Source organism: Camelus dromedarius, chromosome 4 (assembly GCF_036321535.1).
Source record: "Camelus dromedarius isolate mCamDro1 chromosome 4, mCamDro1.pat, whole genome shotgun sequence".
Classification (NCBI taxonomy): Eukaryota; Metazoa; Chordata; class Mammalia; order Artiodactyla; family Camelidae; genus Camelus; species Camelus dromedarius.
Genome location: NC_087439.1, coordinates 18,057,338 through 18,074,657, shown reverse-complemented (window position 1 = coordinate 18,074,657; position 17,320 = coordinate 18,057,338). Strand labels below are relative to the sequence as shown.

At 40.7% G+C, this 17,320-nt stretch overlaps 1 protein-coding gene and 1 long non-coding RNA gene across 8 annotated transcripts in view; one reads left to right on the top strand and one right to left on the bottom strand.

Annotated features, from left to right (window-relative positions):
- Positions 1–5,349, top strand: part of ZRANB3 (zinc finger RANBP2-type containing 3) — a 209,619-nt gene extending 204,270 nt beyond the window's left edge. For all 3 annotated transcript variants that reach the window (XM_031451316.2, XM_010984029.3, XM_031451317.2), the window contains 2 exons: positions 64–195; positions 2,134–5,349. In XM_031451316.2, the coding sequence (XP_031307176.2) occupies positions 64–195; positions 2,134–2,232 (231 nt within the window). In that variant the 3' untranslated portion in view covers positions 2,233–5,349. The remainder of the gene's footprint in view (positions 1–63; positions 196–2,133) is intronic.
- On the bottom strand, positions 114–11,268 carry LOC135321124 (uncharacterized). 5 transcript variants are annotated; one of them, XR_010380563.1, is made up of 4 exons: positions 7,009–11,268; positions 1,152–1,603; positions 333–440; positions 114–249 (listed from the first exon to the last, which is right to left on the bottom strand). It is a non-coding gene; the product is annotated as an uncharacterized LOC135321124 (long non-coding RNA). The 5 variants fall into 5 exon arrangements; XR_010380561.1 differs by having other exon boundaries at positions 189–440; positions 1,152–1,229; positions 1,433–1,603; XR_010380564.1 differs by having other exon boundaries at positions 189–440; positions 7,009–7,132; positions 7,655–11,268.
- Between the last annotated feature and the right edge of the window lie 6,052 nt (positions 11,269–17,320).

The following is a 17,320-nucleotide window of genomic DNA, read 5'->3' as shown; positions in this document are numbered from 1 at the left end:
ATGCAAAACCAACAGTCCTCACAGTGTATGTTGAAAATTGCTGATCTTGTGTTCTTATTGCAGCTTAATGAAATGGTAAGAAGCCCAGGGGAAGGGCATTTCTGGCAGGTGGACCACATCAAGCCGGTGTCCGGTGGAGGAGGGCAGTGCTCCCTGGACAACCTGCAGACCCTCTGCACAGTCTGTCACAAAGAGGTCAGTGAAGCTCGCAGACACATGTGACTCCATCCTGAGACATCAAATCGAAAGCTGTGCATATAAGTGTGGAAGGTTATGTGGGTGAACCTCTATCCCTGTCTGGGACTCGGAAAGTATTTTATTCTTTTCATTACCTGAACACTTAAGTTTTCTCTTGAGGCCTGTGCAAGTTCTCAGTGACAGGTGAAAAGCAACTGCTTTGCTTTTGACTCATTCTAGGACCAGGGAATTTTCACCACCACCTAAAAGAAAATGAATACAACTTACATATTACACAGTCTTGAAGAGACCCTCAAACTAGAAGTTAAGTGAATTGGGGCAGTGACACATGTTTGTATCTGCAGTTTAATAGGTCCTGAAATACCTGGGAACATGAATAAATTATCTCCAGGACCAACTCAGTTCAATGTGCAAACATTACAGTGCTGACTAAATATGAAACCAGTTGACCTTAGAACATCTTGGAGCAATTACCTATTGCTAAAAAATGAGAGGAAAGGAATGACATAATATTGTCTGTCAACTAGGATGAATTTTTAACAGGCAGTTCAGCAAAAGGTCGTAGGACCTGTCTGTTGAGACATAATCTTAGAAGTATACATTCAATGTGCAACTTTGTATCCAACTTTTTTTTTAATTTATGGAAAAATTTAAACATTTATTTAAACATTTTCCCATGTTCCCATGATAAGCATTCACAATGTTTATCATCTAACATGGCTGCACATTATTCTACTGAGTCGATCTCAATGGATCCACTGCAGTTTATTTAGCCATTCCCATACTGATGGATGTTGAAGTTGTTTACATTTTTTGGTTCATATATACAATGCTGCCAAGTGTGTCTTTTTTATACAAACTTTTTTACATTTTGAGGTTGTTCCTTAAGATAGATTCTCAGATGTAAAATCACTGAGTCAAGTGTTAGTATTTTTGAGATGGTAGGAATTTACCTCTAAGTTGTCTTCCCAAAGACTGCTCAGATAGGCTCTTCCCTCCTGGCAGTGAACAGCAGTGTCCATTTAACTGCACTGGTTATTGCCGATTGAGTGGGAGAAGAATTACAGTGTTTACTAACAAAGACCCTGATGTTTGTAAAAATACTAGTCAGTTGTGTTTACACTTTTCAGAACTGTTCAATCCTTTACCAGTGTTCACATCATATGAGCACTTTCTTAGCCTCCTTTTAATATTTTAGATTCCTCAATGCCTTCACAAATGTGATTTTTCATACCTGGGATCTTCTCATAAGCAGGGTTTCTTGTTTATCTCTTTCATTTTCAGATTTAACTTTTTTTTCTCTCCTTATCCCTTCCACCTGGATCACTTCACACATATATGGACTTCAACTGGGAAAAAAGTCATCTGATTTCTCAGCTGTGCAAATTATTAGCCCATTCAAGACCTATAAGAAAATGAAGATACAGCAAAAGAGAATATTGTTCCTTCTGTTCACATTTTCAGAGTCTCACGAAAAATTTTACTCCAGTTATTTTTCTTGCATTGGCTTGGCTGTTGGGTTGGGAATGGCTTCAGAGCCTAGAGGACAGGAGGTGGGTGGGCCCTGCACACACTGCACTCCAGGAAATCCCAAGCTGCCTTACAAGCTCCCACTTGGAGGAAAAGAATCATGGCCTCACCTAGTCCCCAAGTGAGGTATTTCCAACTCCTTGCAAGAGACTCCTCAAAACTGTGTTTTCTCTTCAGCATCTGGTCCTAAGTGGACAGAGGACCTCAGAGCTACTGGAGTCTTCTGCTTGTGGCTTGGTACCCCTCCCCCAGTGGCAAAGCACTGGGAAATGAGTGCGGTGATAATGTTTTTTTTTTCAGACTAGCAGAACACAAAGAGTTTTTGAGTTGCTATAGGCAGGACTTTTTTTCTAATATGTGTACACAGTCATTTTCTCTTTTCTTTTTTCTTTTTTTAACTTTTAGAGAACTGCCAGACAAGCCAAGGAAAGAAGCCAGGCGAGAAGACTCTCTCTAGCATCAAAACACGGCTCAGACATCACACGATTTTTGGTAAAGAAATGAAGTTAAAATTTTTTTGAATGGATGACAGTTTATATGTGGAGAATTCAACAAATTTTTTTTCCTGTTTAATATTTTAAGAGTGAAAATTTTCAGAACAAAAATCAAGCATTCACCTTCCCTTTTCATGTTCAATACCTTTTGAAAGTACTTCCCAGAAACAGATACAATTCTCAATGTTTCTGTAATCTTCTTGACTTCATGGAGACTGTCAGTGATGTTGTGGTAAGGTTTTGTTACGCTTTCATTCCCCCGACTATACTTTCATCATGGTATTACGCATAGATTTTTTAAAAATATGCTCTCAATTACTTGAAAAATACTGCTGGATTAGTACTGGTTCTGAACTGCGGTGTTTCTAAATGGAACATTGTAAAACCAAAAGAGAAATTTTGGAGGCAAATCATCATTATTCCGGAATTCTGGCCAGGCGTGACCTGCCTGTTTAGTATGCAAGAAAGACGTACTCACCAAATGCTTCCAAGATGGGCTTGAGGTGCACATTTTGAGTGTTGTCTTCTTTGTTTTATTTCTTAGTCAGTTGTCTTTACTGAAAAGATGCTTTTGAAAATAAGCTAATTGGACCTATGGTGTTTGGACAATTCAGGGGTTCTGGCTAAACTAACTTAAAAATATTTAAACTGCAAACATAAAATGTAAGATGCCACTTAAACTTCATTTTTTAGTGAGTTTGTTTTGATGCATAAAAGTAGGCTTATTGTCAAAGCACCCTTTCTCTCCTGGTTATCATTTTGTTTTTAAAATCCTATTTTATTAAAAGTGTACCTCTTTTAAAAGGAATGATAATGATAAAACACTTAAAGCATGATCAGATGGAGACAAGTTTTTAAGAAGTACAAGGGTACTATTAAAATGCAACTGATGTTCAAAAATAAGAGTGATGCTAAAACAAAACTAAGGCATAATCCTGCAGTATGTCAGTCATGAGGTCACAGAGTCAGAGCTACATGAAATCCAGGACCAAGCAAGAACTACTTTACAAAAGGCCTGTTGTTTGTTAAATACTGTTTGGATATAAACCTCATTAGTTTGAGCACTCTGTAACTTTAATTAGTAGCTGGTATTTTACAATGTAGAGGGCTTATTATAAATTTTATACCATCATAAATCATCTTTTCAGAGTTTTTATTATGTTTATAATATTTCATTGTATGAGATCAAATAGTATTATTTTATAAATTAGTTGGGCTTTCTTTGGCCTCCTTTCTGCTCTGCTAATCAGGCTCTTTGCAGTTTTCTGCCTCATTGCCAGGGTAACCTAGGAGTCCACACTGTTGAGAGCTGAGAAGCCAGCACGCTACGTTTCCTCTGGCATGAGGTGTCTGTAAGTGAGACTTTGGTCTAAGTAGGTCAAATCTGAATGGCGCTTGCTCTATAGATCAAACTAAAGTGGCAATACTAGGGAGAAAGTTCTCAGATGTAGGAACTGTAGGATGGTTTGAGGTGAAATGACCCATGAAGATGGTTTCTCTGCTTGACTGATTTCAAAATTCCAATCAATTAAAAATGCTGTAAGAGCATCAAGAAGAATAAAATAGTTAGGAATATATTTAACCAAGGAGGTGAAATATTTATACACTGAAACTTGCAGTCTTTCATAAAAGAAATTTAAAAAAAAAAAACCAATCAAATGGAAAGAATTCCACATTCATGGATCAAAAAACTTAATATTGTTAAAATGTCCATGCTACCCAAAGCTTTGTACAGACTCAGGGTAATCCCTATCAAAATTCCAATGGCATTTTTTCACAGAAATTTAAAAATACATCCTGAAGTTTGCACAGAACCACAGAAGATCCCAAAAAGCCAAAGCAAACTTGAGAAAGAAGAACAAAGCTAACAGCATCATGCTCCCTGATTCCAAACTATATTACAAAGTGTGGTAACCAAAGCACTGGCATAAACACCCAGAGATCAGTGGGACAAAATCACGCACCCAGAGATCAGCCCATGTATGTATTCAACTGATTTTCAACAAACAAACCAAGAATATACAGTGGGGAAAGGACAGCCTCTTCAATAAAGGATGTTGAGGAAACTGAACAGCCACATACAAAAGAATGAAACTGGACCCCTGTTTTAAACCATACAGACAAAACAACTCAAAATGGATTAAGGACTTGAACGTTAGACCTGAAATCATAAAACTCCTAGTAGAAAACATTGGGAATAAGCTCCTTAACATCAATCTTGGCTTGGATTATTTGGATTTGACACCAAATTTTTGTTGTACAGGCAACAAAAGCATAAACAAACAAGTGGGACTATATCAAACTAAAAACCTTCTGCCCAGTAGAGGAGACCAACAGAATGTAGACAGCCACAGAATGGAAGAAAATATTTGCAAGCCACATATCCATTAAGAGGTTAATATCCAAATTATATAAGGAACTCATACAACTCAACAGCAAAAAAATACAAATAATCCAATTATGGGCAAAGCACCTGAATAGACATTTTTCCAAAGAAGGCATACAGATGGCCCAACAGGTACATGAAAAAGTGCTCAACATCACTAATCATCAGGGAAATGCAAATCAAACCATGTGAAATATCTATCACCTCACACCTGTTAAGATGACTATTATCAAAAAGACAAGAGATAACAAATGCTGGTGAGGATCGGGAGAAAAAGGAACCCTTGTGCACTGTTGATAGGAATGTAAATTGGTACAGCTACTATGGAAAACAGTATGGTGGTTCCTCAAGAAACTGAAAGAACTACCAGCAGTCCCACTGGTATATGTCTAAAGGAAATGAAACCATTATCTTCAAGAGGTATCTTGTACTGCCTCCTTTGTTCATTGCAACATTATTCACAATAGCCAAGGTATGAAAACAGTGTAACCGTCATCAACAGATGAATGCATAAAGAAAATGTAGTAGATGTATACAACAGAATATTACTCAGCTTTGCAAAAGAAGGAAATCCTGCCATTTGCAACAACATGAACCTGGAAGGCATTATGCTAAGTGAAATAACCGAGAGGAAGAAGGACCAATACAGCATGATGTCGCTTACATTCATGAAATCCTTAAAAAAAAAAAAAAGTCAAACTTACAGAAACAGAATGTAGAAAAGTGGTTACCAGGGACTGAGAGGTAGGGAGAGCTTGATGAAAGGATAGAAACTTTGTTAGATGATGAATACAGAGCTCAGTGGTAGAGTATGTGCTTAACATGCACAAGGTCCTGGGTACCTCCATTTAAATACATAAATAAACCTAATTACCTCCCCTCTCCCCCCAAAAAAGAGATGAATAAAATCTGAGGATGTTGATCACACTGTGCTGTATAACAGAAATTGCTAAAAGGATAGAACTTATATGTTCTCTTCAAAAAAGAAAAATGTGTATGTGAGAGTATGGATGTGTCCATTACCTAGATGGTGGTCATCTCTTCACAGGTGTATGTGTATCAAATTATCATGTTGTATACTTTATGTATCTTACAATTTTATTTGTCCATCATACCTCAGTACTGCTGGAGGAAAAAGATGCTGTAAGGACCAATGAGCATTTGCCACACAGGACGAGTGGCCCATCCCCACCCTTCCTGCCATGTCTCAAAGCTTTGGGTCCTGCCTTCCCCTAATCTGATCTACTTTCCAAACTGTCCATGTCCAGTGCCAGGCTGTTCTTCCTTTCTGTTCACCATCACTGAGTGACATTGACCTCCAGACACTCTCTGATGACTGATAGTCACTTTTAGTGGCCCCAGAGCCATGGACAAGATCTCACTGTCAGCATTAATCACAGCCCAATGTACATTTCTTGGAGAGATTTTCCTGTGACAAATGAATACCTTTCTACATTCTCTTAGCTACTGATGGGAAAAGGATTTTTTGCCCACATGCCTTACTAATAAATCTTCAGATCCTTGAGTGAAACCTTTAAAATACAGTTTCTTAAGAAATAAAAGGATGAAGCACTTTAAATTATTATGTCTAAGAATTCAACATTCTTGAACCCTTCAGAATAAAATGAAAAAAAAATTGCATTTACTTACAGGATACAGAATCATGGATATCACACATCAAAAATAGGTTGTTGAAGTATCTCTTTTTCTTACTACTGCATATTCTTAACATTTTAGTTGCGTATTATTAACCTCTCATTTCACCTTTCATTCTTTAAACTGTGAGCTCCTACTCACCGCACAAGTCTATTTGAATATTCATCCACCAGAAAAACGTCCTATCTCCTCTCCTCCTTTGTCAGTTGTTTTTTGTTGTTACAGGGGTTCTGCCGCCCTGGTTGTGTTCACATTTGCTATTGGAAACAGCACCAGTGTGGAAATGCATTCTGCCTTCTGACGACTGCCTCTGTGCTTCAACAACTTCTCTCCAGGCTCTTTAAAATTACTGTGTAGCTCTGTCTCATTAGTAGCTACTAGCTTTTTTTTTTTTTTTTTTTTTTTTTTTGCTAGAAACTGGCATATGAAACACCTTAAAAATGTTAATTATTCTGCATCTCCTAAAGTATTCATATTTCAGTCTCTTTGCTCTTAAACACCTGCCTTCCCTACAACCAGAGTTCACCAGTATATCACGGAAACCCCAGACATCTGTATCTGTGTGACAGCTAGGGTCCGTTTAAGAAAGATCCCAGACAGCCAGAAGCAGCGGCTGGGGTAGCCAGCAGCAGTGAGCGTGGAGACCAACTGAGGTCCATAGCGCCCCCTGGGGAGATAGAGGCGGGCAGTGGGGTCTGCATGGCAGTTGAGTACTATGAACCCTGCGGCTCCGAGGTGACCTACCTGGAGGTGGCGAGTGCTGTGAAGGAGCAGTATCCTGGCATGGAGATGGTGTCACGACTCAGCAGCACAGGGGCCTTGGAAATCAATGGACATCTGGCATTCTTCAAGCTGGAGAATGGCTTCCCTAATGAGAAAGATCTGAGTACCTGCAATGCTGGGAAGACCCCTGGTTCACTCTGCCCCTACAATGAATGCATCATCCCCTTTCCCATCTCTGCGCTTTAGCTCATTAAGGCCAGCAATGCGCCAGTGATGGTGAACCCCTAGGAAAGATCACCAATAGCCGCCTTCCCTGTGTCATCCTGTGACGATACTGATTCTGGATTTCTGGTCTCTTCTGGTCGCCCCTTTGCTCCTGCTGAGGGCTCCCCACAGCAGGTTTTGCTTCATTTACCTCCTGGTAGCTCAGAGACCCTAGTTTCCACTTCATCTCTTTGGGTACTAGAGGGAATACATGCTCCTGTGGTCTTGTGGGGTGGAAGAGAGACCCTCTCCATGGACACTTACACAGCCACCTCATACTCTTTTCCCAGGATTAGTGCCCACAAAAGTCTGCTCCCCTCTCCAGCTTAGTCATACCTGTCAGATGCTACCATAATTCTGATATATTTTTCACTTAACTTAAAAAATGAGCTACAAAACTTACCAAACTCAGGTCTGGCTGCTTGCTGCTCAAGAAGCAGTACCAAAGGGGCAAGTGTTGATAGGAAGAAAAGTTGCTTTTAATCATAAAGCTGGCAATCTGGAGAGAAGGCAGAATCATGTTCCTCAAAAACCAACTTCAAAAATTATTTTAAAGAAAAAAGGGGAGGTAATCTCAGTTAACCACTGAGGTGAGGGAGCATACTTGTAGCTGTCTTCCACCACATGCAGGCGTGTGGACTCATGACCTTTCTGTAGGTGCTATCTTGTTCACAGCCTGTTTGCAAGATGACTGAGGGGAGGCTAGGGAAGAGACCTGGTCATCTGTTAAGTGCTTATTCTCCATTTCTGCGTCTTTGATCTATGGAAAGAACCAACAGGTTAGGCAAGGTATCATGTGGTCAAAAGATGTGAAAGGTGTGCTAGGGTTGGAGATGAGTGGAGCATGGGGGTGCCTGATGTCAAAGTTAGGTAATGTATACCTTTGCTAAAGTGACAAGGCAAAAGGGGTTTACTGTTAAGGGTGGTGCCCTGCAAAGAGCTGCTTACCAACCACTCCTGTCAGATACCATTACACTTGTATGGGATTAGGGAGGAAGCTCTGTCTTCTGTAACTGCTTCATGCTGAGAAAGGGCATCGAGGTCTTAGGTGAAAGATACCAACTTGGGTTTGAAGCATCTCTTTGCTGACAGGTTTAGTTGCTGGCTTACATATATGGGCAGAACAAGCTACAATTATTTGGATGGCCACAGAGATACAGATTATTATGAGCAGTAGTGTTAATCTCATTCTCTTAAGGCCAGTCCTTGGAATTGTGCTGGCCGTAGATTCAGTCCTGCTGAAGATGGAGCAGCTTATGGCTACCATCTGGCCATCATACAGTTAGCCTTTCCCTCTGGTGGCTGTTACAGTGTCTGTAAAACAACTCGGGAATGTGCATCAGACAGTGAGTCTGTGACTCTTGTCCTGATCATTAACTGCTTAAACCTGCTCCTTTGTGACACAGGGAAGCCTGAGCGATTTCAGCTTTTCTACAAGTAAGAGTCAGGGGACATAGGGGTCTTTGTACCTCCTGGGGTGGGGGCGGTGCACAGGGTTCTGCTCAGTTCCAAAACTGCTATTACAGTACCTGACCCTAGCAAGTTCTCTGCACATACAGTTCACACACACAGCCTGGTCTTGACTGTAACTTCAGATTGCTACACCCCACCTTTAGTCACCTGTACAGTCCTGCAAAATGTTTTACATGCTTTCCAAACAATATTCCCATATAGAACTATGTCTTAACTCATGCCTCTGCTCTCATCAAATGGAAATTTTAAAAGGCATATATGAAATATTGCTATGCTCTTGTTCTGTTGTTACTGTTGTTTTGAAAGCAGTTCTACAATAAAATATATAGAAATAAATTTAACCAAGTGAAAGATCTGTACAATGAAAACTCCAAGTCTTTGTTCAAAGAAATTGAAACAGACACAAACAAATGGAAAAACATCCTGTGTTCATGGATTGGAAGAATTAATATTGTTAAAATGGCCATAGTACTCAAAGCTATCTACACATTCACTATAACTGGCATCAAAATACCAAAGGCATTCTTTACAAAAATAGAAGAAACAATCCAAAAATTTGTATGGAACCACAAAAGGCTCTGAATAGCCAAAGCAATCCTGAGAAAAAAGAACAAAGTGAGAGGTATCACATCTCCAGGTTTCAAATTATACTACAAAGCCATAGTAATAAAAACAGTATGGTACTGGTACAAAAACAGACACATTGACCAGTGGAACAAAATAGCCCAGAATCAAATCCCTGCATATATGGTCAACTGATAACTGACATGTGAGCCAAGGATACCAAATGGGGAAAGGACAGTTTCTTCAAATAATATTTCTGGGAAAAGTGGAGAAACACATGCAGAACAATGAAATTGGACCCCTGTCTCACACTACTCACAAAAATTAACCCCAAATGGATTAAAGACTTAAACATAAGACCTGATAAAACTCCTAGAAGAAAACAGAGAACAATCTCATCAATGTTGGTCTTGGCAATGTTTTTTAACATGATGTCAAAAGCACAAACAAAAAAAACAAAAATCAACAACTAGAACTATCAAAAGTTTCTGCATAGCAAAAGAAGCAATTAACAAAATGAAAAATCTATAGAATGGGAGAGAACTTTTGCAAACCATGTATCAGATAAGAGGTTACTTATAGGAAATAAGTATAGGAAAATATAGGAAATATAGGAAAAAAACTCAGTCAACTTAGTAACAAAGAAAAACAAATGATCTGAAAATACATTTTTCCAAAGAGGACATCAGAATGACCAACAGACATATGAAAAAGTGCTCAACCTTACTAATCATCAGAGAAATGCAAATCAAAACCACAATGAGATATCAATTCACACCTGTTAAAATGGCTATTATCAAGAAGAGAATATAGATGCTGATGAGGATGTGATGAAAAGGGAACATATATACATTGTTAGTAGGAATGTAAATTGGTCCAACTAGTACAGAAAACAATATGGTGATTCTTCAAAAAAATTAGAAATAAAAGAACAGAGGTGGAGGTATCACACTTCTTGACTTAAGATTATACTACAAAGCGACAGTAATCAAACAGTATGGTACTGGCACAAAAACAGACACATAGATCAATGGAACAAAATAGAGAGCCAAGAAATAAGAAGGCAAGAATATACAATGGAGAAGACAGTCTCTTCAATACATGGTACTGGGAAAACTGGACAGCTACATGTAAAAGAATGAAATTAGAATATTTTCTGACACCATATATAAAAATAAACTCAAAATGGATAAAAGACCTAAATGTAAGACTGGAAACCATAAAACTCTTAGAAGAAAATGTAGGCAAAACACTGACATAAATCGTAGCAATTTTTTTGGATCAATCTCCTAAGCTGCAAAGGAAACAAAAGCAAGAATAAATAAATGGGACCTAATTAAACTTAAGAGCTCTGAACAGCAAAAAATGAAAGGACAACCTAATGAATAGGAGAAAGTATCTGCAAATAACATGACTGATCAGAGGTTAATATTCAAAATACATAAATAGCTCATACAACTCAATATCAAAAAAACAAACATCTCAATTAAGAAATGGGCAGAAGATCTGAATAGACATTTTTCCAAAGAAAACATACAGATGGCCAACAAGCACATTAAAAGATGCTCAACATCATTAATCATCACTGAGAAATCCAAATCAAAACCACAATGAGATATCATCTCACACCTGTCAGCATGGCTATCATCAAAAAGACCACAAACAACAAATGTTGGCAAGGATGTGGAGAAAAGGGAACACTTGTACACTGTTAATGGGAATGTAAATTGCTGCAGCCACTGTGGAGCTGTATGGAGTTTCCTCAAAAAACTAAAAATAGAACTACCATATGATCCAGCCATTCACTCCTGTGGATATATTCAAAGAAAATGAAAACATCAATTTGAAAACATATATGCACTCATAGCAGCATTACTTACAGTTGCCAAGATACAGAAGCAACATAAGTGCCCATCAGCAGATGACTGGATAAAGAAGAAGTGGCATATTTATACAATGGAATACTATTCAGCCATAAAAACCGACAACATAATGCCATTTGCAGCAACATGGATGCTCCTGGAGAATGTCACTCTAAGTGAAGTAAGCCAGAAAGAGAAAGAAAAATACTATATGAGATCACTCATATGTGGAATCTAAAAAAAAAAAACCAAACAAACAAAGCATAAATACAAAACAGAAATAGTCTCACAGACATACAATACAAACTTGTGGTTGCCAAGGGGGCGGGGGGTGGGAAGAGACAGACTGGGATTTCAAAACTGTAGAGTAGATAAACAAGATTATACTGTATAGCACAGGGAAATATATACAAGATCTTATGGTAGCTCACAGAGAAAAAAATGTGACAATGAATATATATACATGTTCATGTATAACTGAAAAATTGTGCTCTACACTGGAATTTGACACAACATTGTAAAATGATTATAAATCAATAAAAAATGTTAAAAAAAAAGATGTGGTATCTGTATATATATATATATATATATATATATATATATATATATATACACACGATGGAATACTACTCAACCATAAAAAAGAATGGAATTTTGCCATTTACAACAGCATGGATGGACATTGCAGGTATTTTGTTTAGTGAAATAAGAGAAAAACAAATACTGTATGAGTTACATGTGGAATCTAAAAAACAAAACTAGTAAGTATAAATCAGAAACAGACTCACAGATCTAAAGAACAAACTAGTGGTTACCAGTGGGGAGCAGGAAGGAAAGAGGGACAAGATAGGGGTAGGGGTAAGGCATTAAGAGATACAAACTACTATGTATAAAATAAATTAACTACAAGGATGTATTTTATAGCACAGGGAATATAGCTAGTATTTTATAATAACTATAAATGGAATATAAACTTGAAAATTTTTAATCAGTATAGTGTACTCCTGAAATTTACATAATATTATAAATCAGCTATACCTCAGTAATAATAATAAGAATAGCTTGGTGGTTCATGGCCTTTTGTTTTCCATGTACATTTCAGACTATTCTAGCTCCACCAAAAACCAAACAAATCAACAACAAAAAAACCCATTTGGGACTTATTTGGAATTGTATAGGTTATTATGAGAGAGAACTGACATCTCTGTGATGGCATCTTTTTATACAAGAATAGCTTATCTCTCAATTTATGCCTTTTAATCTCTTCCAATAAAGACTTTAAAAAGCTTACATATCTTTTACCAAATTTACTGCTAGGAAAATAATTTTTTTTCTGTTGTGAATTGTATCTTTTTCTAAAAACTAAAGTTTGCATAGCATACATTTTAAAAGATTTTTAATATTCAGAATTTCGGTTGCTGTGGGTATTGTTTCTCATGTATCAAGGATGCCATTTTCTTTATCTTTCCTTAAACTTTATTTTAATTATATTGCTTTTGTCATGTGCAATAAACATATTGCTACATCTCTACAACATCTAATAAAGAGGATTCGAATTTGAAAACTGATCTCCTAAATCAGCACCATGGCTATTCTGACAAGTTCTTTCCTGAGAATCAGCCCAACATAGCTTTTGTCATTTCTTTCCATCAGAACACAGAGATAGGAAAAGTGAAGGTGGGCAGAAGAGGAGATCAGGGCATTCAAAATTTCTGTTTAACACAGATAGATTAAAAACTTGGCCTAGAAAACCAAAATGGAAAAACACTGAAAATGTGTGAATCTGGGTAAAGGATTTACAGGATTTCTTTATACTATTTTTGCAACTTTCTAAGTTTTCAAATAAAAAGTTAAATAAAAATTTGAAGAGTAACTAAAGTCATAAACATGACCACACTGGAATTGCTGCCACACTGTCATCTAGAGGAGTCTTTCCTGTTCCTGATCGTCACCCAGGGCAATGAGCATGTCACATTCATGAACAGTTCTCACCACCACTGAAGGGACAACCCCAGGCTGGCTGGTAGCCACAAATTATGCCCTTTTCATTAGGCTAAATGGAAAGGTAAACTGGGCTGATCGGGTGCTTCTCTACGGAAGTGAAAAGGTGAAAGACGGGACTAGTTAGTTAACAGCAAAAGCTGGTATTGAGAGGTGGTGATGCACAAGGGCAGAGAAGCTGACATGGACCGTGAGCAAGCGGAAACTCCAGAGGAACCAAACTGTGGGACAAGAAGAGGAAGCCAACTGGTACTGGGACAGAAAAACAGTAACCCAAGTCACATTCAAGGTCATACACTAGGGTGAGGAGTGCAAATTCCTGCCGCTCAGGTTCTGTAGAGCTGATCCAAATCCAGAAGTCTCCTCCAGACTCTCTGGTCAGCCCTATGATGCTGTTTCATTTTGTGGCCCTCATTGCTCCCTGTGAATCCTTATATTTGGGGCTTTATTCCTCACAACCAAAAGAACCCAACTGCAGCCCTCTAACCAATAACTTTCCCCATGAAATTGAAAAACACTCAACCTTCAATGACTTTATGTAAATACAAGCCTACAGTCATTCATCAAGTTTTGCCACGAATGCTATTTATAGTCACTGTGTTTAACTACATCATTAACCAACCAAAAATTTGAAAACCAGTCTAATTTAAAACCAGCCTGTCTTAGCTGGGAATACCATACATTGGGTGGCTTACCAACAGAAATCTATTTCTCATGGCTCTGGAGGCTGGGATCTGAGATCATGGTGCTGGCGTGGCCAAGTTCTGGTGAAGGCTGTCTTTCTGGACGCCATCTGTTAACTTCCCGCTGTATCCTCATATGGCAGTAAGAGTGAGAGAGCTCTGTGGGGTCTCTTTTATAAGGACACTAATCCCTTTCATTAGGGTTCCACCCTCATGACTTAATCTTCCAAAGGCCCTGTCTCCTAACACCATCACACTGGGGGGTTAGGATTTCAACATATGAATTCTAGGGGGACACAACCATTGAGTCATCCTTTTATTAAATCTCTTCTTTTCCCTCTGGCTTTCATTCGTTACTGGGCCAAGTTTTCACATGGAACCTATGTGAACACAGAGGCAGGTTTGTCAGCTGGAGTCACATACCAGCATCCAGATATGATTCAAACTCGCATGTCAGCCTAGGGACAAAGTGACCACGTGTCATGACTACCACCTGCTGCACGCGAGACACGCATGGGGACCGCACCTCTGACCTTCCTGTGCATCTGGCCAGGTCCTTCTGCTCTCGCAGCCTAGTTGCACTTCCTCCTTGCCCAGCTTCTCCCATCACTAACCCTGAGAGCACGTTTGAGGGTCACAAACTTAAGACTGTCCTGTGCACAGAGGTGGGAGGAGGGCTAGGAGAGCACCTGCACCCCCGAGACCAGGCGCATTTCTTCAGGTCAGAGCACCTTGTGTGCAGGAAACCCTTGGAGAGCACGTGCAGTTTCAGTTGGGTGTTAACTTGTTTTTCACAGGATTCTGTGTATTAAACAAGCTAATGTGCTGCGTTTCTACCCATGTCCAACAGGTTCCAGACACCTTGCTCCCACCCCAGGGTTTGAGGATGTAGTCTTAGGGGGTCTTTGAGTACTCTGATCCTTTTAAAGGTGTTTTTTCATTTCATTGATCATCTAAACAATGAATACCAGCTACTCTGGCTCATCTGGAGATAGGGGTGCCCACACCTACAGTTGGGGTTGCTGCCACAGTGCTACTAAGTGAGCAAAGACCAGTGCCAGCCTCTGCAACAAGCTGTCCCTTTAAGAGGCACCGTACACTGTTCATGTTTGAGAAACTCTGGATTTGCTTTTTTAACTGTGGGGAAATGACCTGCCCTAAGATCATACATAATGTGGCTATTTGCAAAGGTTTCAGATGTCTTCAGTGATGAGGGGCCCCAGTTTCCTGGCTCTTCCGCAGGACTCGCTGGGTTGGACTGTTCGCATTAACCCAGGTAGGTCCTTCTTGGACGCCTCCCCGCCGCACCCCTGTGCCTGGAGGTAGGTCGGCTTTCCCTGCAGGTGGCTGTACACCACCTTCCAGGGGCAGTTTTCAACCAGGACACTCCTGGGGAATCCCATAAGCACACAAAGGAAACATGCCCAGCTCTCCAGCCAAAGGGCAAGACCTGAAACTCCCAGGCTCTTTGGACAGATTTATTTTTAGGGACGTTCTATGGCTCCGCCGAGCCACATCCTGTTGGGACTGAGCTCATCCTGCTCACATACAGTGCAGGGGAGTTGCCTTCTTCTTACACCACAGCCAGTTAAGCTACAGAAGCCTCTTGATGGCCAGCCAGGAAGGAGCCTTTCAAACTTATTCAGAGCGCTTTTACTCTCCTGGTGTGACCCCACCTACCAGGTATTCAGCCTGTCACTTGAGAGCTTAAGAAGTGGAGTTCACTGCTTGCAGTCAATTCCCGCACCCCCAATCTTTTGAATATCCTGAAACAACAGGAATGAAGGATATCAGTTAAGAGTATTCCTAGGCTCCTGCATCAGCTGCTGAATATGTAAAACCCTGCGCAGAGAGGAGCCTCCTGCCACTTGGCCCGGGTAGGACAGGGCAGGCAGGCAGGATCCAGCCAGCTTCCAAGAAGCAGGGGTCAGCCCTGGCCAAAGAGAAGATGACTGGGCCCTCTCCCTACGAAGCTCTCCTTCCATGACGTTATGCCTTCAGTCCCAGAATAGTCGGGAACGTTTGGGAAATTCACACTCTAAAAATATTTCCTTTTTTCACGTAGGCAAGATAACACAGGAGTGACAGTGGGTTACTAAGAATGCCGCTCCCTCATTATATAATATGGACAAAAATAAAGAATGTTCTTGGCCAAAAATAGGGCTGAGAAAGAGGAATATGAATAAATAGCACTGACAAGTCATTATTTACTCAAACTGTCAAAATGGCTGAAGAACTAAAAAGTTTCGATCCGCATCCCATCACTTGCTAGTCAGGTCTGACTGGCCCCTGGAGGGAGCCCATGGTACCTTCCTGACAAGTGTTTGACAGAAGCAGGTCCGCTTGGGGAAAGGCAAGTTGCAGCAGTACCCATACCCCCATCACTAGTCAACGGTCAGAGCAGGGACTCCTGGGCTCTGTTCTGGACACCCCCCATGAAACAAGCCAGCCATGTGTCAGGCAGATCCCACCAGAGTGCACAGAGCAGTGCTCTTCCTGGGGGGCTGCTGAGCTGGCAGGTGGCTATGCCAGACTGGTTATGAGCCACAAACCCCTCTCCTAAGGGGGCATCTGGCCCCTCAGGGGTCAGAGCAGGGCATCCAGACTCATCCCAGCCTTCACTGTCCCCCGCCCAGGCTTCACCAAGTCCTGCTGGTGTCACTTGCTGAATCTCTCACCCCATTACCACCACCATGGTCCAGGCCACTGTCACCTCGTGCGGAGATCACCATGGCGATCACCATTTCCTAACGGGTCTGAGTCTAGTCTTGCTCCTCAGTTCCTCCACTGAAAACCTTTCAGAGCTTCTCTGCTCTCACTCGACAAGCTCCAAATGCCTCAATGGGCCACATGAGGCTCGGAACCAGTCGTTGTAGCCTCGGCAGCCTCCCTGCTTTCTCTCCCCCCTGCTCTAGCCATGAGGGCACAGGGACTGGGGGCCTCTGCAGGTAAGTCCCTAGGCCTGGAATGCGCCACGACTCTTCCTGACTTCCCGCCCCAGCCCTTTGCCTCAACAAAGTCTATGCAGCCTTTAAATGTAACGTCCTCCACGGGGCCTGTGAGCCGAGGAGGGAAAAAGGGATCAAAAGGTAACAGCTCATCTGAGGAGACAGATTTCAAAGTCACACTTCTTGTTACAAGGCTACCAGGGTGCGAACACTGGCTGCTGGGCGTGTTCTCATGTTAGACCGCAGCTTGGCCCCCACAGCTAAGCGTGCACTCATCCCCACGGTGCCACTTAGTACAGCCAACAACTGAAGTACCCACCTGGGCCACACTGGGCACTTTTCATGGATTATCTTGTTTAGTCTTTGTAACAACCTATTAGGTACTTACTTTTGTCCCCATTTTGACAGAGGAAGAGGTTAGGGGCAGCTCAGTATCTTGTGGCTGATGAAGGCTGGGATCTGGAACTGACCTCTCTTGCTATCTTTGCTTTTTGCTGTCAGGCTCCAGGACTTACCAGCAACTGGCTAGGCACCTGTC